General features: G+C 49.4%; 3 protein-coding genes across 3 annotated transcripts; 1 reads left to right on the top strand and 2 right to left on the bottom strand.

The window, feature by feature from the left end:
* Positions 1–47: 47 nt before the first annotated feature.
* On the bottom strand, positions 48–5,005 carry P153DRAFT_425286 (carbohydrate-binding module family 50 protein). The gene is made up of 9 exons (XM_033672535.1): positions 4,479–5,005; positions 4,222–4,432; positions 3,889–4,168; positions 3,499–3,832; positions 3,054–3,448; positions 2,722–2,998; positions 2,359–2,660; positions 2,202–2,305; positions 48–1,738 (listed from the first exon to the last, which is right to left on the bottom strand). Exons 1-9 carry the CDS (start codon positions 4,897–4,899, stop codon positions 274–276), a joined length of 3,789 nt encoding a protein of 1,262 aa, XP_033520475.1. The 5' UTR covers positions 4,900–5,005; the 3' UTR covers positions 48–273.
* Positions 5,006–6,388: 1,383 nt separating this feature from the next.
* P153DRAFT_425284 (glycoside hydrolase family 18 protein) lies at positions 6,389–12,141 on the top strand (the record flags this gene model as incomplete). Its single annotated transcript, XM_033672534.1, has 5 exons — positions 6,389–6,534; positions 6,665–6,988; positions 7,039–7,204; positions 7,264–11,046; positions 11,112–12,141. The coding sequence occupies 5 exons, from the start codon at positions 6,389–6,391 to the stop codon at positions 11,985–11,987; spliced, it is 5,295 nt and encodes a 1,764-aa protein (XP_033520474.1). The 3' UTR covers positions 11,988–12,141.
* Positions 12,142–12,858: 717 nt separating this feature from the next.
* P153DRAFT_388831 (uncharacterized protein) lies at positions 12,859–14,275 on the bottom strand (the record flags this gene model as incomplete). The annotated part of the gene is made up of 4 exons (XM_033670788.1): positions 12,859–13,037; positions 13,088–13,621; positions 13,670–14,090; positions 14,144–14,275. 4 exons carry the CDS (start codon positions 14,273–14,275, stop codon positions 12,859–12,861), a joined length of 1,266 nt encoding a protein of 421 aa, XP_033520473.1.
* Between the last annotated feature and the right edge of the window lie 114 nt (positions 14,276–14,389).

Raw genomic sequence — 14,389 nt, 5'->3', positions numbered from 1 at the left:
TCAGAAACTCCCAAAACATCACGTGCATAGGAGATTTAATATCGTGACGATACCTATTGGAGACTTAAGGTTTAAGGCCTCACTGTTCCCATAAACATGGCTATGGTGACTACAACCGCGTTCAAAAAAGAAATAGAGGACCACGATAGCAAAGGCTTGTGAATGTCCGACGACGTGTAAATAAAATCCAAGCCTCGGGAGGACAGATATCTGTCTTTGACGGAGGTCCCATCGAGACTGCACCAGATAAGGAAGGACCACCATCCAAAGTGGTTAGCATAGAAATGAAAACATAGAACAGTCAAGTGTCCAAGACCTGGGCTCGAGAAATCTCTCAATCAGTTCTGACCCATGGATTTCCCGCCCGATACCTCGAAAAGCTTCTGCAATGAAATAATCTGGTCTCCATAATTCCCCGACCGTATAATACACCCGCCGAACCCCGACATCATCTTCGCTCTCATCTCCCGTCTCCGCTCTCTGGCCAGGCGCGTGGTAGGATATATCCCAAAAGCCTGTGTCGTAGCCAAGCTCAGTCTCGAGCACGAAATGTGTGAGGACAGGCATTCTCTGCACAGCCTTCGCGAACGCAGTGAGGAACGGATCCAAAGTTTTCGGATTACCATGCTCGCGAAACTGCTCATCAGACGATGCAGTCGATCCGTCAAAGTACCAGTCACCAGATGGAGTTGCCATGTTGAAGAAGACTTTGAGTGTTTTGAGAAAGGGCCAGGTGGGCGTGGAGCATGTCTCGTGGCTTGATGGCCAAAATAGAGTTGAATCGAAATAGCCTCTTAGGGCAAGGGATGTGAGATTCTGTGAAAAGACACGCAGGGAGGCACTGAACGGATCATATAGTGCGCCTGGTGGTATACGTGAAGGTACTGCCAGCCGTTGATCCGATGGAGTCTCTGAATGGAAATCGATCTCGGCCACAGAGCGCTGCTGAAGCTTCGTCTGCTCGAGCATCTTCGCGAATGTGGTCCTGTTTTCAACGTTGATCAGATGATCGCCTCCCTCTCCGAAATTCCAGAATAGACTTGTCACATTAGGTAGAAATGCTGCAAGACGAGGTCCGACTGCAGGCGCAAGTTTCCGGACGAGGCTGCCTTGGACGTTGAGATAAGTAAGGTTCGAAAGTGTCGGTATCTTGTTAGACTCGGAGAGATCAAGATAGGAGTCTTCCCATCGTTTTTCGAAGATGTCTCTGTCGCGCTTGCCCTGCGCTATCTCAAGTCGGATTTGGTTGCGGTCGCGAAGATCAATTGGGGAATGCACATGCTCTAGTTGCAATCGTAGTCCACACAGTAGACCTGCATCCTCCCACTGCCTCAAAGTAGAGAATAAATCTACGATGATCTGGGTGAAGCATTCATTGTTGGACTGCTGTTCTTCTTTCGACTCAACGCGTCCGCATTGTTCTTCTGAGTACTCTGGGATCAGGATTATGAAGCGCAGCTTCGTTAGATATTTGCGACGATTGCCTGTCACGATGGCTCGAAGTTGACTCAGCTCATCACTCTTGATGAGCAGCCTGTGGAACGTAACAAATTCGACAGCCTCTCTCCAGTGGCTAGAAATCATCGCATACGGTGGGAGCTTCGAAGGTTCTCGACTCTGCTGTTCGATTATCGGGACTTGTGGCTGATTCGGATAGCGTTCTAGATACAGAACAATTTTGTTGATGAGTTCTTGCGGTAACTTCTCCATGGCGGTATTCAGAACCCCAAAAAATGTCCTTTGTTGTTATAGTATGATAAATTCATGTGGTGGATTGGGTGCAGGGAAACGCAACACTATATATCTACAGGTGAAGCATGAAACAATGCCAAGGGGCTAAAGCGGCTAATGCTAGTTGCTGATGTACCTGAGGTAGCGTCCACACCGTCGACATGTTCAAATGAAGATATGCATTATCATCAGCTCTATACTGCACCACTCCCCGTGAGCCTGCTGTTCTCAGCAATAGTCACTGAGCCCTGTGAAAAGCAATGCGATTAGTGATCACAATTACGACAATGAGCATGTTACGTTATAACCTAGCACATAGTATATGGCCGTATACATCATTCAACCGGAGTCCAGGTCACCATGGATTATGTGTTCATTGTGATGGCGTCAAGCTGGTGTGCGAGGATGTTTACTATCAGCACCTAGCACGGAAACTTGAATGACTTCACGCTCCTACGCCGATACAATACCAATAGTCCTTCCAAAATGAGCTACCACAAGCATCGCCGTTCTCGAGTACTCGATTCCATGCATACAGTTGCGTCGTAGTGATTCCATTGCGTTCGGCAAACAGCTGTCATGACTCGTTAATCGAAGACACTTGAGGAGGTAAAGAGATTGACTTACATAGCAATAGTCTCCTTCCAAAGCTTGTGCGACCTTGTTACAATCACTGACCACATTATTCGGCTGGTTGGGAGTCGGAACCACGAGGCCACTTGTCGGTGTTGGCGTTGGTTGAGCAGAACGGCTGATGCTGATTGAATCGGAAGTCCCCACACAGTACGCTTGGTCTTTCCAAAAGTTTGTCGTGCAGTCGCTAGAGACAGCCGGATTCCAGGCAAAGAATTGTTCCAGGGTGATGAAATATTCGTCGGCAACGCTGGCACAGTTGTCACCATCAACGACCGTGTGCCATTTGACACAGTCTACGGACTTGTGTTAGCATTCCAATCTTGCGCCAACATCATCTGATAGAGAACAACTTACTCGCAGGCTGTCCGGTATGGGTCGGTGCACTAGGACCTAGCATGGAGGTGCTGCTAGGTGCTACTGAGAGAATGCTTGTGCTCGGACTGGGTGCTGGCGTATTGGGCGAAGCCATACAGTAAGCCTGTTCCGTCCAAAGGTTTGAACAATCCGGGCCTACGGCTGGATTCATTCTATAGAATTGTGCGATGGTTAGTTCGAAAACATCGAGTACATCGCTACATGTAAAGTCTTTGGGAACGTCCGCAAAGTCGGTACAATTGACATCGTATCCCTCCTGTAGGACGATTGTTAGTGGCATGACTACATTCTCTTGGAACTGGATAACTGACCCTAAGGGGGAAAGAGAACTCTGGACCTTCTACTGGAGTAGGTGGCTGATCAACATAAAACCTACCGCAATAACGTACACCTTCTTTGAAACTACAGCTTGTGGTATTAACATCGGTTCCTAGGTCAGGATTCCAGAGCAGTATTTCTTCGAGTGACACATCATATACAGACGCTGCTAAGTCACACTGATGGCGAAAGTTTGTACCCGAGATATCAGTCTGCATTCGCGAGCCGTCAAAGTAGCGGTAGCAATCATCGCGTGTTCCTGAAGCGAAAGGAACCCTTGTGATTTGCGGCGTCCAGGTTGTGCTCGCGGGGGCAAAGGTGACTTTAGTGAACGGCAAGCCTGTCGCGCCGGGTGTATGATAACCCGGACGCCCTGAGTAATCGTTGACTAAACCTGTGTTAGCAATGGTGGATTTTGAGATGCAGTAGCTGACTTACTATCACCAACAGGTGCAACACAGTAACTGATGTCTAATAGCAGGTTCGTGCAATTCGAGTTAAGTGAAGGATTCAAGAACACGAAGTCTTCCAAGGAAAGTCCATATCTCATCGTGACTAGATTGCAGTAGTCGCCTTCCTCTACATTGTACCAAGATCCACAATTTCTGTTCGATTCGTCTTTGGCATTCGTTGGAACTGGAGCCGCCGAGGTCGCTGTGCTCGGGGCGAGTGGAGGCGACGCTGGAGGTGTCACGTAGGCCTCACCAGGATTCGACACACAAATTGATGTCTCATTCATCTTATAGAGATTGTGACATCCAGCATTGATGATCTATAGACGTTAGCAGCTCATTTGAAGTTGTGATAGGCCGAACAACGCCAACTTACTGGGTTCCAGGCCTTGAGTTGTGCAATTGTTATGTTGTTAGACTTCGCCATGGACTCACAAGTATCAGTAGTATTTACTGTATAAATCTCACAAGTATTCTGGATGCATAGTTCACCACTCGTGGGAAATTCGCTGCAGTAAGCAGCAAGGTTGTTGTCCGAGAGTAGCCACGCCGTTCCAATGCCATTGGTTTTGGAGACCTTGTAGCAGTCGTCCCCAGAGGCAACGGTATACTTTTTACCAGCACACGATGAAGGTGTTGGAGTTGCAGCTTGTGGCCTGTTCACGATGTCAACTAGGGCAAACGAATGCAACCGAGGTGGCTAACGTACAATGACCAAGGTAAAGTCGAAGTAGTCAAAGGATAACCGGCCACTCCGCAGCTTGACGTCTTGGATTGATAGATTGAGCTTGACTGTAATTGTGGTCCATAGTAATAGGGCGATCCAGCCTGCTTCTGAAGGTTCTTGATGAAGCACAAGTCACAGGGTCCTGAAAACTGCACATCAGTGGGGGGTGTGCTGTCCCATCCGACAGGACTCTCTGTTGGTTGTCAGTACCCGTGCAGCAGTGAGACCAAGATACGTACGGCCCGGATCTGCTTGCACCGCGGCCGCTGCAGCGACTACGTTGCACCATCGCCCGGAGTCCTGAATGCAAGCCAAATCCCAATTGTATCGCATCAGATTGGGGATCATGTCGAGAGGGGCATCATTCTCATCGTCATAGCCAGCCCAGGTCTGCCCTACACAAGCAGTCCTAACCTGAGTTTCGTATTGTTCCAGCGCCGTGGAGCAGGCGCTGGTGCAAGCTTTCTCCAAAGTCGCTGGCGGATAATAAAAGCCGTTCATGAAACGAGCAGCTGTTGGGGGACATTGTATGACATCTGTAAGTAGTGCATTTGCGCATGTAGTTGTCAGATTAGTAGGTATCGTCCCGTTGGTAAAGAATGGAAGCGCATGAGCTGCTCGGAAAACGAGCGTGAGCGGCAAAAGCCATTGGAAGGCCATCGTTGATGCAGTCTCCCAATTGAAGTGTCTTGAGGATAACGATACCAAAAGAGTGTGGTCTGCAGAAAACTGCACAAAAGAGTTCAAGACTGACAGCTTAAGGTGCCTCCCTTCACACAGGTACGAAGTCGGATGTCTAAGTTAGTATACATCATTGCAAGAGGGTTGTCATGTGGGTACATCCGGCATCTCGAGACATGACATGAGCCGATCTTACATGGGCCTGCCCCAGTAAAAGAAGTTCACGGGTCCAGGTCGCCGACATTTTGATGAATAAGGGTTTTCAGGCCTCCAACTCGGAATTGGGAGCAATCTATATCTATGGTAAAACCTTGCCAAATTGACCAGATACTAGACAAGGACCAGGGAGTTGACCTCACAATATACCGGATCAGGAAGGACGAATGACTAACTGTAAGATCAAGCTGCGAAGTGGATGCGCTAGTGGTGCGGCCCGAGATAGGACTTGAAATTAGTATCGCACCGCGTGCTTGACTACCCAGGTAATGGGGCCTCATGTGTGCCAATCACAAGCTAACGCAGGGGAAAAGATGGGGCTCAGGCTGAAGCCATCTACGGCCTACCGGCAATCTGATGGTGCCAAGCGTTTCGCCAAAGTAGTGTGGTTAATTCCAATGACTCTAGTATCGGGGCGTAAAAGTGCGATCTTGGCATTTCAGGGTTGCAGATTGCAGACCTCTCGCCTCGATTAAGTCTACAGTCACATTACATTTCCAAACTACCTCTGCAAATATATCAGGTGTGTCGGCCACAACTAGGGAAACAAACTTCAAGGACTTCGACCAGCACTCAGCTTTATACATACGCCGCAGACTTCGAACCACTGACTAAAGTGCCGCCGCGCCCCTGGTCTGGAAATTCCCTGGCAGTCCGACAATCTTCATAGGACGAAACAACCGATCTGACCTTAGTCTGTCCCATACTATTAAATGTTGCTAAAGGAAGTAAGCGCTAAAGTTTCAAGCAACAATCTTTGCTCTTTCATACTTATCCATATCCTAGCTAATTGTCCTGGTGGGTGGCCTTACAAGGCTTTCTGCTGATAGATATAGCTACGTGCATGCTTCTAGTGTATTACTATTGGCTTGTCGGGAAGGACCCCTGTTATAGTTCGGCAATTGAGAACCTCTACTGTAAAAACTTTGACCTGCGACTGATGATTTGCCAGCTTCTAACAAGGGTCGCTCCCGAGGTGCCAGTACCTGGCAGGAAAAGTCAATCTATCTAGCACCTGATTAGCGTAACGACGGTGCTCCAGGGACCCACTAAGGCGGAGAAGCTGGCTTGAACACATCCCGGTCATCCACTTCTGACGCATGTCCCTTACAGGGTGCACCAGTCTCACCTGGTTAGTGGAATGAATCTTGAGAGCAGAAGTATTTACATATCTCCAAAATGAGGTCTACCCTCAACAGCTCTCAGGTTTCAACCCTTCCATTCTTTCTTTTACTTAGGCTCTTCGCGCGATATGGCTCGAAAAGCGTTCATCCTTTGGTTATGGACTATCGTTCTCTGCACAATACCATTCACTACTGCTTTACCACGGACACACGCTCATTCTCACTCTCATTTTCATAAGAAAGCCATTGCACCGATTTGCAAGAATCCAGTCTCGTATGTACAAGGACATCACTCATAAGTAGAGTGCGAAGCAATTTGTGAACCGTCAGAGCCTTAGATATTCTGAGGGAGCCGCAAATTGATCCTGCATTCCCACATATACATCGTGCTAACCAAACTCTAGACCTTTTGATTATTCCGCCAAGCTACAGCGTGATGAAGATGCACCGATATGTCCTGTCGCGCCAGGTATTGACCTTTTCCCGCGATCACTTGAGTCAAGGGCCGAAGACGACTATTCGTGCTCTGAGTCCAAGCCATGTAAGAACGGGGCCTGCTGTCCAAAAGCGACTGGATACTGTAATTATGGCGAGAAATACTGTGGTACGAACGGTCAAAGCCCTAACGAAGTTTGCTGGTCAAATTGCCATGCCAAGGCAGAGTGTGGTAGAGATTCCGATCCACCAGGCAAGAAATGTGCATTGAATGTGTGCTGCTCTAAGTTCGGGTATATAACCAAGTCCAAATGTTGCACTTGCTTCCGCTAAATTCTCATAGTTTTTGCGGGATGACAGATGAGTTCTGCGACAAGGGAACTGAAGAGGAACCTAGCTGTCAAAGCAATTGTGATCAACCCGGATCAGGTAGCTCTGGAGGTGACGTTCAGAAGAGAGTTATCGGTTACTATGAAGCATGGGCACACGACAGAAAATGCCAGGGGATGGTACAGACCCTACATCCCTCCTCATACGTTAATTCATACTTGACTGACATATCTTACAGGATTTCAATAATATCCCAACTGGTGCCCTAACGCATTTGTACTTCTCTTTCGGTTACATCTCTCCCGGCGATTTTGATCTGGTACCCATGGACGACCTGGAACCGGATCTTTTCTCGCAGTTCACAGAAGTGAAGAAAAGTAACCCTGGCCTCAAAACCGTGATTTCTCTAGGCGGTTGGACCTTCAATGACAACGGTACCGCGACTCAGCCGGTGTTCAGTGATATGGTCAGCACCTCAACGAACCGAGCCAAGTTCATCAAGAAACTGTTCGCGTTCTTGCGTCAGTATGCATTTGATGGAGTCGATTTTGATTGGGAATATCCCGGAGCCCCTGACCGCGGCGGCCGACCCGATGATGGCAAAAATTTCGTTACCTTCTTGAAGGAATTGGACGAGGCCAACAAGGAACAACAGATGCACTACGTTGTTTCCTTTACGGTCCCAACCAGCTTTTGGTACCTCAGGCATTTCGATCTCAAGGCTGTGGACTATGTAGACTTTATTAACGTTATGAGCTACGACTTGCACGGCATTTGGGACTCTACGAACCCAATTGGCAACCACATTTACGGGCATTCGAACCTGACAGAGATCAAACTCGCCCTCGACCTCTTCTGGCGCAACGATATCAAGCCCGAGAAGCTGAATCTTGGCCTAGGATTCTATGGTCGAAGCTTTCAGTTGTCGAACACTGCATGTTACCAACCAGGATGCAATTTCAAAGGTGGTGCAGCTCCAGGACCATGCTCTAAGAACTCTGGAACCCTCACTTATAAGGAGATCCAAGACATCATCAAACAACACAATATCAAGCCTTACCATGACAAAGAAGCTGCCGTCAAGTACATAACATGGAATCAAGATCAGTGGGTCTCGTATGATGATGAGGAAACATTCAAAGCCAAGATCGATTTCGCCAACAAGCTGGGGGTCGGCGGCTTACTTATCTGGGCAATTGATCAAGACACTGACGATCTGGAAGCTCTCAACGCAGTGGTCAGCCCCAAATCAATCAAAGCTCTGGCTATGACTGCCGATGACGCTTCCTACTGGGACGATGCTACCGTGCCTGATTGTTACGTAACCGATTGCGGTGGCACCTGCAAAGCTGGCTTTTTCAAGATCACTCAACAGCCCTGTGGTGGCGCCAAACCAGTCACAAGGCATTCTAAGGGAAAAGACAGTCAACTGTGCTGTCCCACCGCGAGTGCACCCGACCCGAAAAAATGTAAATGGCGTGGCAACCCCACTTCGTGCAACGGCCATTGTCAGGACAATGAGGTAATGCTCCAAATGAACAAATGGGGCGATGGCCGGTACTGCGAAGATGGAAACAAAGCGTATTGTTGCGAGTCACCCGCAGCAAAAGAGAACGATTGTTACTGGGCTGGCGTTGGCCAGAGTTGCGACAATGATGATACAACCATGACCTTCTCTGGTACTTTCATGAGTACAATCGCTGATCTTGCCGATGCGCTAACGCTTTTCGACACACCGTTGGTCAGGTGGCTCGAAAAGCAGGACATGGAGATGCAGAAAAGATACTGCTGCCCGAAAAAGGATGCAAAGAACTGGGATAACTGCCGTTGGTACGGTGACCCTGGATCTTCCGACACATGTTACGATAACCACTGTCCTGTCGGAAAGCAAGTGCAGCTTACTGATAGTCCATATGGGGCTGGGCAATCGTGCTTTCCACGCATGGAGAGATCGAGAGTTTACTGCTGCGATCCTACAGACGGCAAACAACTATTCTTACCAGTTCCCTTGGACCGGCTTTTCAAGGACCCACCTACAGGCGACGATGTCCACACCGACTTCATACTGGAAGTCGACGATACATTTGGCGGCCAAGGTGGAAAGACTGATAGTGATCCTGGTGATGCTGCGTTTCAATTCATTGTCTTAGCGTCCCCAGAAGAGCTTCAACAGTCTCTTGACAAGCGCGACGGATCACATTGGGAGCTCTTCAATTGCAAAGGAGGTTCCAGTGAGGAGGAGCAAACGATCCAGATGTTCTGCACAGATAATTCAGAAGACAGCAATTGTCACAAGATTGGACTGGGACATGGCGTACCAGGCACTATCCTTGAGATGCCGGCAGGATGCGGAGCAGGTCGCTACGCAGTTGCGAAGTCCATGGTGCCATCAAAGGAGCAAAGCATACCCCATCACCTAGTCAAACGGCTAGCAGGGGACGCGAAGCCAATGGTGTACGACCTCACCTTCGACTATGAGTTCCGTCGCGTGCCTCGTGACTCTGGCGAGACTCACATGCGAATCGACTTCTCGAATAAGGACAACTACTGGGACAACGTTGTTGCTGCCGCGGCGAGCAAGCGCAAAGCCAAGCGATCACTCTCAGACGTCGGCGGCAATCACAAGAGGTGGCTTGAGGAAGAATGGAGAGACGACTACCATGGCGGCATGCTTAGCCACAATGACCTTCACAAGCGATGGTTTGGTTCAGATATCATTGCCTGGCTCAAAAATCTGGTCCAGCCTGAGATCAAGACTGAGTTTACGCATAATGTCAAAGAGCAATTCATTGCTAAGATTATTGATGACAAGGTCGAATGCGGCGACGGCAACACCAAATTAAACGCACACATCCTTGTTCAAGCTTTGACGGACGTCAGCGTCTCCACGAGCTTTGGATTCACACTTATCACGAAGCTCAACTTTGCCAGCCCAGGAAGCCCGTTGGACTTGAGCCAATCATACCTTACTTTCATGAATCAAGGTAAGGTAACAGCGACATTTACACTCGAGGCCCTTATCCGCGTCAGTGTTGAATCAGGAGAGAAAACTATCCTCACACTGCCGTTCCCAGGTGCATCATTCCGAGTGCCAGGCATCGTCACGATTGGACCGTCCGTGAGGGTCGCTGGCGAGTTCAACGCTGCTTTGACGCTCTCCGCTGAAATCGAGACAAAGGTAGACCTCGCTGGTTGGGAAGTACGCCAGACATACCCGGCCGCTGACCAGGACTACGAACCCAAGATCGTAGATGACCTCGATTCTGGAGACTCTGGAAACGAAAACGGCCTCTTGGAGCCTCAATTCTATGCTGCAGTCGGGGCCGTAGGCAAGGCTGAAGCCCACCTGAAGGCCATTGCTGAGTTTGGTATTCGTTTTGACGATCGCTGGAAGGTGGGAGCTGCGACGGCTGGTGTTGTCGCGGACGGATACGTTCGATTCGAAGTCGGAGTTGGCAAGAGCACAGATGCAACATGCCCTTGGACGTATGGTATGACTCTTGGTGCGAAGCTATATGCGCAGGTCGATACTCCTTCGCAGTTTGGTTGGGGCAAGAAGACATGGGATCTGCCAGGCTCGGGAGAGGTTCCAATCATTCCCGGCGGCAAGTGTCCCGATCTTCGAACTGGCCAGCCTACCAGACGGGATTTACTTTCGATTGGTCGCCGCGCCGACACCCTGAATAACTCATCTCATCGAGAGGGTGACATGGCATCTACCAGCACGCACACTCTTGGGAGACGAGCAGTTCCGTGGGGTCCACCGTTCCATATCGATCTTCAGAATCTGCTTTGTCCAACCTCCCCAAAACCCGCTGAAGATGGCACCACAGAATGTGCCAAGCTTTCCCAAGTTCCGGGAAGTGGGAAAAGTGATGTTTCCAAGCGTGCAGCCGGAGATGTTACAACCTATCATCATTTGGACAAGCGTGCAGCTCCTAAACAGGGCGCGTTTTGCGAAGGAAGGGCCAAGATGGTGATCAAGTCCCTGAGTTATCCCTCCTCTGGAGAACTACAAGCTGTAAGTTATCTGATAGCACTGCCTCCTCGAATCTTGGAGCATAGTACTGACTGGACATTCTACAGGCTCTTCCTGGTGCTCTTGCATATGGCTATACGAACCCCAATCAATGCACGGACTTTGGCTTCGGACAGATTCCCTTCCCTGCAGACACGCCTAAATATGCAACCGAGCATATTCTAGAATTCCAGTTGATTACAGACTTCTTCGAAGATTATGCGAAACGCAATCCGACTGTTGATTGTTACAATCCTGTCATCCAGGGATATCCGACGTGCAACTGCCTCAAGAGCTTCTGGTACCAGGTTAAGCCACAACATAAGCCAGTCATCAACGGGGTTACCAAAGACCCTATCGATCACGTCGGCTATGAGTTCCCTGGTACAGGAAACAATTATCTGAACGAGTTCGTGCTCCTCCACGCAGAGGTCAACAGTATCAAGGAAGGATATTGGGGCAAGGACGTGGCGTACAACAGTTATACTCTGCAGGATTATGCAGGGTGGGGCGATAATCTCTTCCAATATGTGAAGAATTCAATCACTGCCATCAGATATCACAACGACCCGACTATCCTAGGCAACCTTGTCCGACAGAAAAACCGCATTGGCACCCGGCTGAACCTGCTGGAAAACACATATCTCAACACCTACCAGAAAGACATCCGGGGCCAACAACGAACATGGAGACCACTCGGCCTGCAAGCCGAATGGAATACTTTCGTGCGCGGAAGAGCAGCTACGGCAATCACCGACGCCTTCAATCTTGTTGAAGAATATCTGTCAGCATTGGAAGAAGGTTATGCGACGCAAGCGCAACGTAACATGGCGAATCGTGGGGGTGCAGACGCACAAAATGAGTTGACCTTTATTGGGAAGATTGATGCGTTGAGGACTGAGTGGACTAACAACAGGCCTACATGGAACAATCCATTCCCTTAAGCTGACTACTGTAGCGAACAATGTCGACTTATTACCTTCACCAAGTCAGCTCATGTTACAAATACGAATCTTTTCAGACTCGCTCCTCGTCTTCCTTTTCATGCCATGAACATCTCAAAATGAAAAAAATGTCCCAATCAATATTTAGAATGACTCGTAGAAGTATCAAATAGAAGTCGTATCTTCCCAGCCTTGTAACGCTAAGCCATAGCACTGTGCAAAGACACATAAGCTTATGAAAAGTTCTCAGCATCTCGACAGTCTTGGTGCTGGCGTCATACACGCGATCACATGCTGTCGCGGTGACAAGTTGTCGCACTTCGCTCACCCAGATTGACTCTCGGAGCTTGTTGAGAAGGGAATAGACTGCTTGTGTACAGCTGAGCATATAGAAGGCTCTGTTCAGTTTCCTAGGGTCGTATGTGATAGTCTAGATTTCCAGCAGTCTATGTATCAAACAATTCGTTTTAATGATGGCTCTACTTCGCTCGCATCCAATCCACCATCCACTCTGAAATCATTACCGCTTTACGAGGCCTTCATTTTAGGGTTTCATTAGGCTTTTTCGAGTACCATGACTTCACTATTGCAAGATCAGCAACTTACAATCACTCGAACAAGACAGCTCTCTACTTCACAATGCCCAGGATACAGAACATAAGAAATAGTCAAGTCTCAAGGCTTCCAAGACCTATCCAATAACTATATCCAGCATCTTATATCTTGCCAATTCCTCCACGTCAAACCAGACAACTACAAGTTATCTACATCATACCCATTACTCATCAAACATCGATGAAAATTAAAGGAGTGATCCGTGTCCAGCACAACGCTCTCGCTCCTCCATTCCCAGTCGTATTTCATTGCCAGCTTACTGCGTAGCGCCAGTAGCACCCGCACCGCGACCAGCGCCTCCTGCTGTGGCCCCGCCTTGTTGCCGCTGCGCTCGCTGGCCCTGGGCTGACTGGGTTCGCTGTCCGGTAGTGTTCTGTCCAAAGAACCCGCCAGCCTTAGCTCGCTGACCTCTCTGCGAGGTGTTCCCATTGTTGCCTTAATAGAATTTAGTACGTGAAATATGTGAAAAGCTAGGTAGAACATACCAGTCTGTGTCTGCTGTCCAGTTTGACCCTTCTGGCCCTGAGTGGTTCCCGCTGTACCGGTGCTCTGTTGGCCAGTCTGGCCTTGGGTGGCTGCCGCTGTACTGGTGCTTTGTGGACTGGTTTGACTTTGGGTGGCACCCGTCGTGCCAGTACCTTGCTGACCTGTAGCAGTTCCAGCGGTACCACTACCCTGCTGACTCTGAGTGGTTCCTGCGGTACCGTTTCCTTGAAGACCCTGCTGTCCTTGAATGGTTCCCGCAGTAGCCTGGCCTGTAGGAGTGAGTCCAGCCGCCGCAGCAGCCTGGGCCGCGGGAATACCGTTTGCGTCGTTGTCGACAAGACCGCTTCCAGTGCCCTGTGCAAGAGCTTTAGCAGCAAGGAAAGCGGCGTTAGGAGTACCGGCGGCCGCGCCTGGCTGCGTGGCTCCGGTGCCCTGAACGCCGCCTGCGATACCAGTCTGATCACAAACAATAGGACGAACAGCCTGAGAATTGGAACCAGTGGAAGCCATATACGCGTCGATGTTGGGCAGAACTGAGATGTGTTAGCGATATTCATGGCCCCCACTATCACAGAACTTACCGTTGACGCAACGGTTCTGATTGATCAAGTCAATGTTCGCAACAGCAGCTCGACCCTGAACAGACATCACTTGGAGCTTGGTGACAACATCCATGAAAGCTCCACCAGTGGCGAGGGTGCTGTTGGCAGCCTGGACATTGGGATCACCACTGTTGGCAGCGTCGATGATAGCCTTGTGAGTGAGCTCGTCGACCTCAGCGTTGAACGCAACGAGAGCAGCCTGCTTGAACTGGGCATTGTTCTGGATGTTTGGGCCTGTGTTAAGAAAGTTCGACACCATAGAAGTGTCGGCCATCCAGTTGGACACAGCAGTAGCGAGGTCACCTGCAGTGGGTGTCTGGCCAGTCGCAGCGCCTCCAGTGTTGACATTCTGGGTTCCGCTAGTTTGACCGTTGGTCCCCTGTTGAGTTGACTGCTGGCCCTTAATTTCTCGTTAGTCTTTCGTCTTGTTGAACGCGACATTCTAAGACTCACTGTAGTACCCTGTTGCGTAGTCGTCTGGCCTGCAGTCGTCGCGCCCGTATTACCGTTACCCCTGTTCGGCTGAGCAAGGGGAACAGCAAAAGCTGCCGAAGAAAGGAGAGAAGCGAGGATGATGTACTTCATGGTGAATATTGTGTGAAAGTACTGAGTCAATGTGTTAAACGATAGTTTGGAATGAATTAGAGAAATTTGGAAGATGCTGGATATAGATTATTAGCCCGTAATGATTGAGGAACC

Source organism: Dothidotthia symphoricarpi (genome assembly GCF_010015815.1).
Source record: "Dothidotthia symphoricarpi CBS 119687 unplaced genomic scaffold P153scaffold_18, whole genome shotgun sequence".
NCBI lineage: Eukaryota > Fungi > Ascomycota > Dothideomycetes > Pleosporales > Dothidotthiaceae > Dothidotthia > Dothidotthia symphoricarpi.
This window is presented reverse-complemented; position numbering and strand designations above follow the sequence as displayed.

What these genes read in the sequence shown, in the direction of transcription:
- P153DRAFT_425286 (XM_033672535.1), bottom strand. Translation starts at nt 4,899, where the DNA reads ATGGCCTTCCAATGGCTTTTGCCGCTCACGCTCGTTTTCCGAGCAGCT. An exon ending in TCGACTTTACCTTGGTCATT is followed by an intron (nt 4,169 to 4,221) that starts GTACGTTAGCCA and finishes CATCGTGAACAG; the next exon opens with GCCACAAGCTGCAACTCCAA. An exon ending in AACTCAAGGCCTGGAACCCA is followed by an intron (nt 3,833 to 3,888) that starts GTAAGTTGGCGT and finishes TAACGTCTATAG; the next exon opens with ATCATCAATGCTGGATGTCA.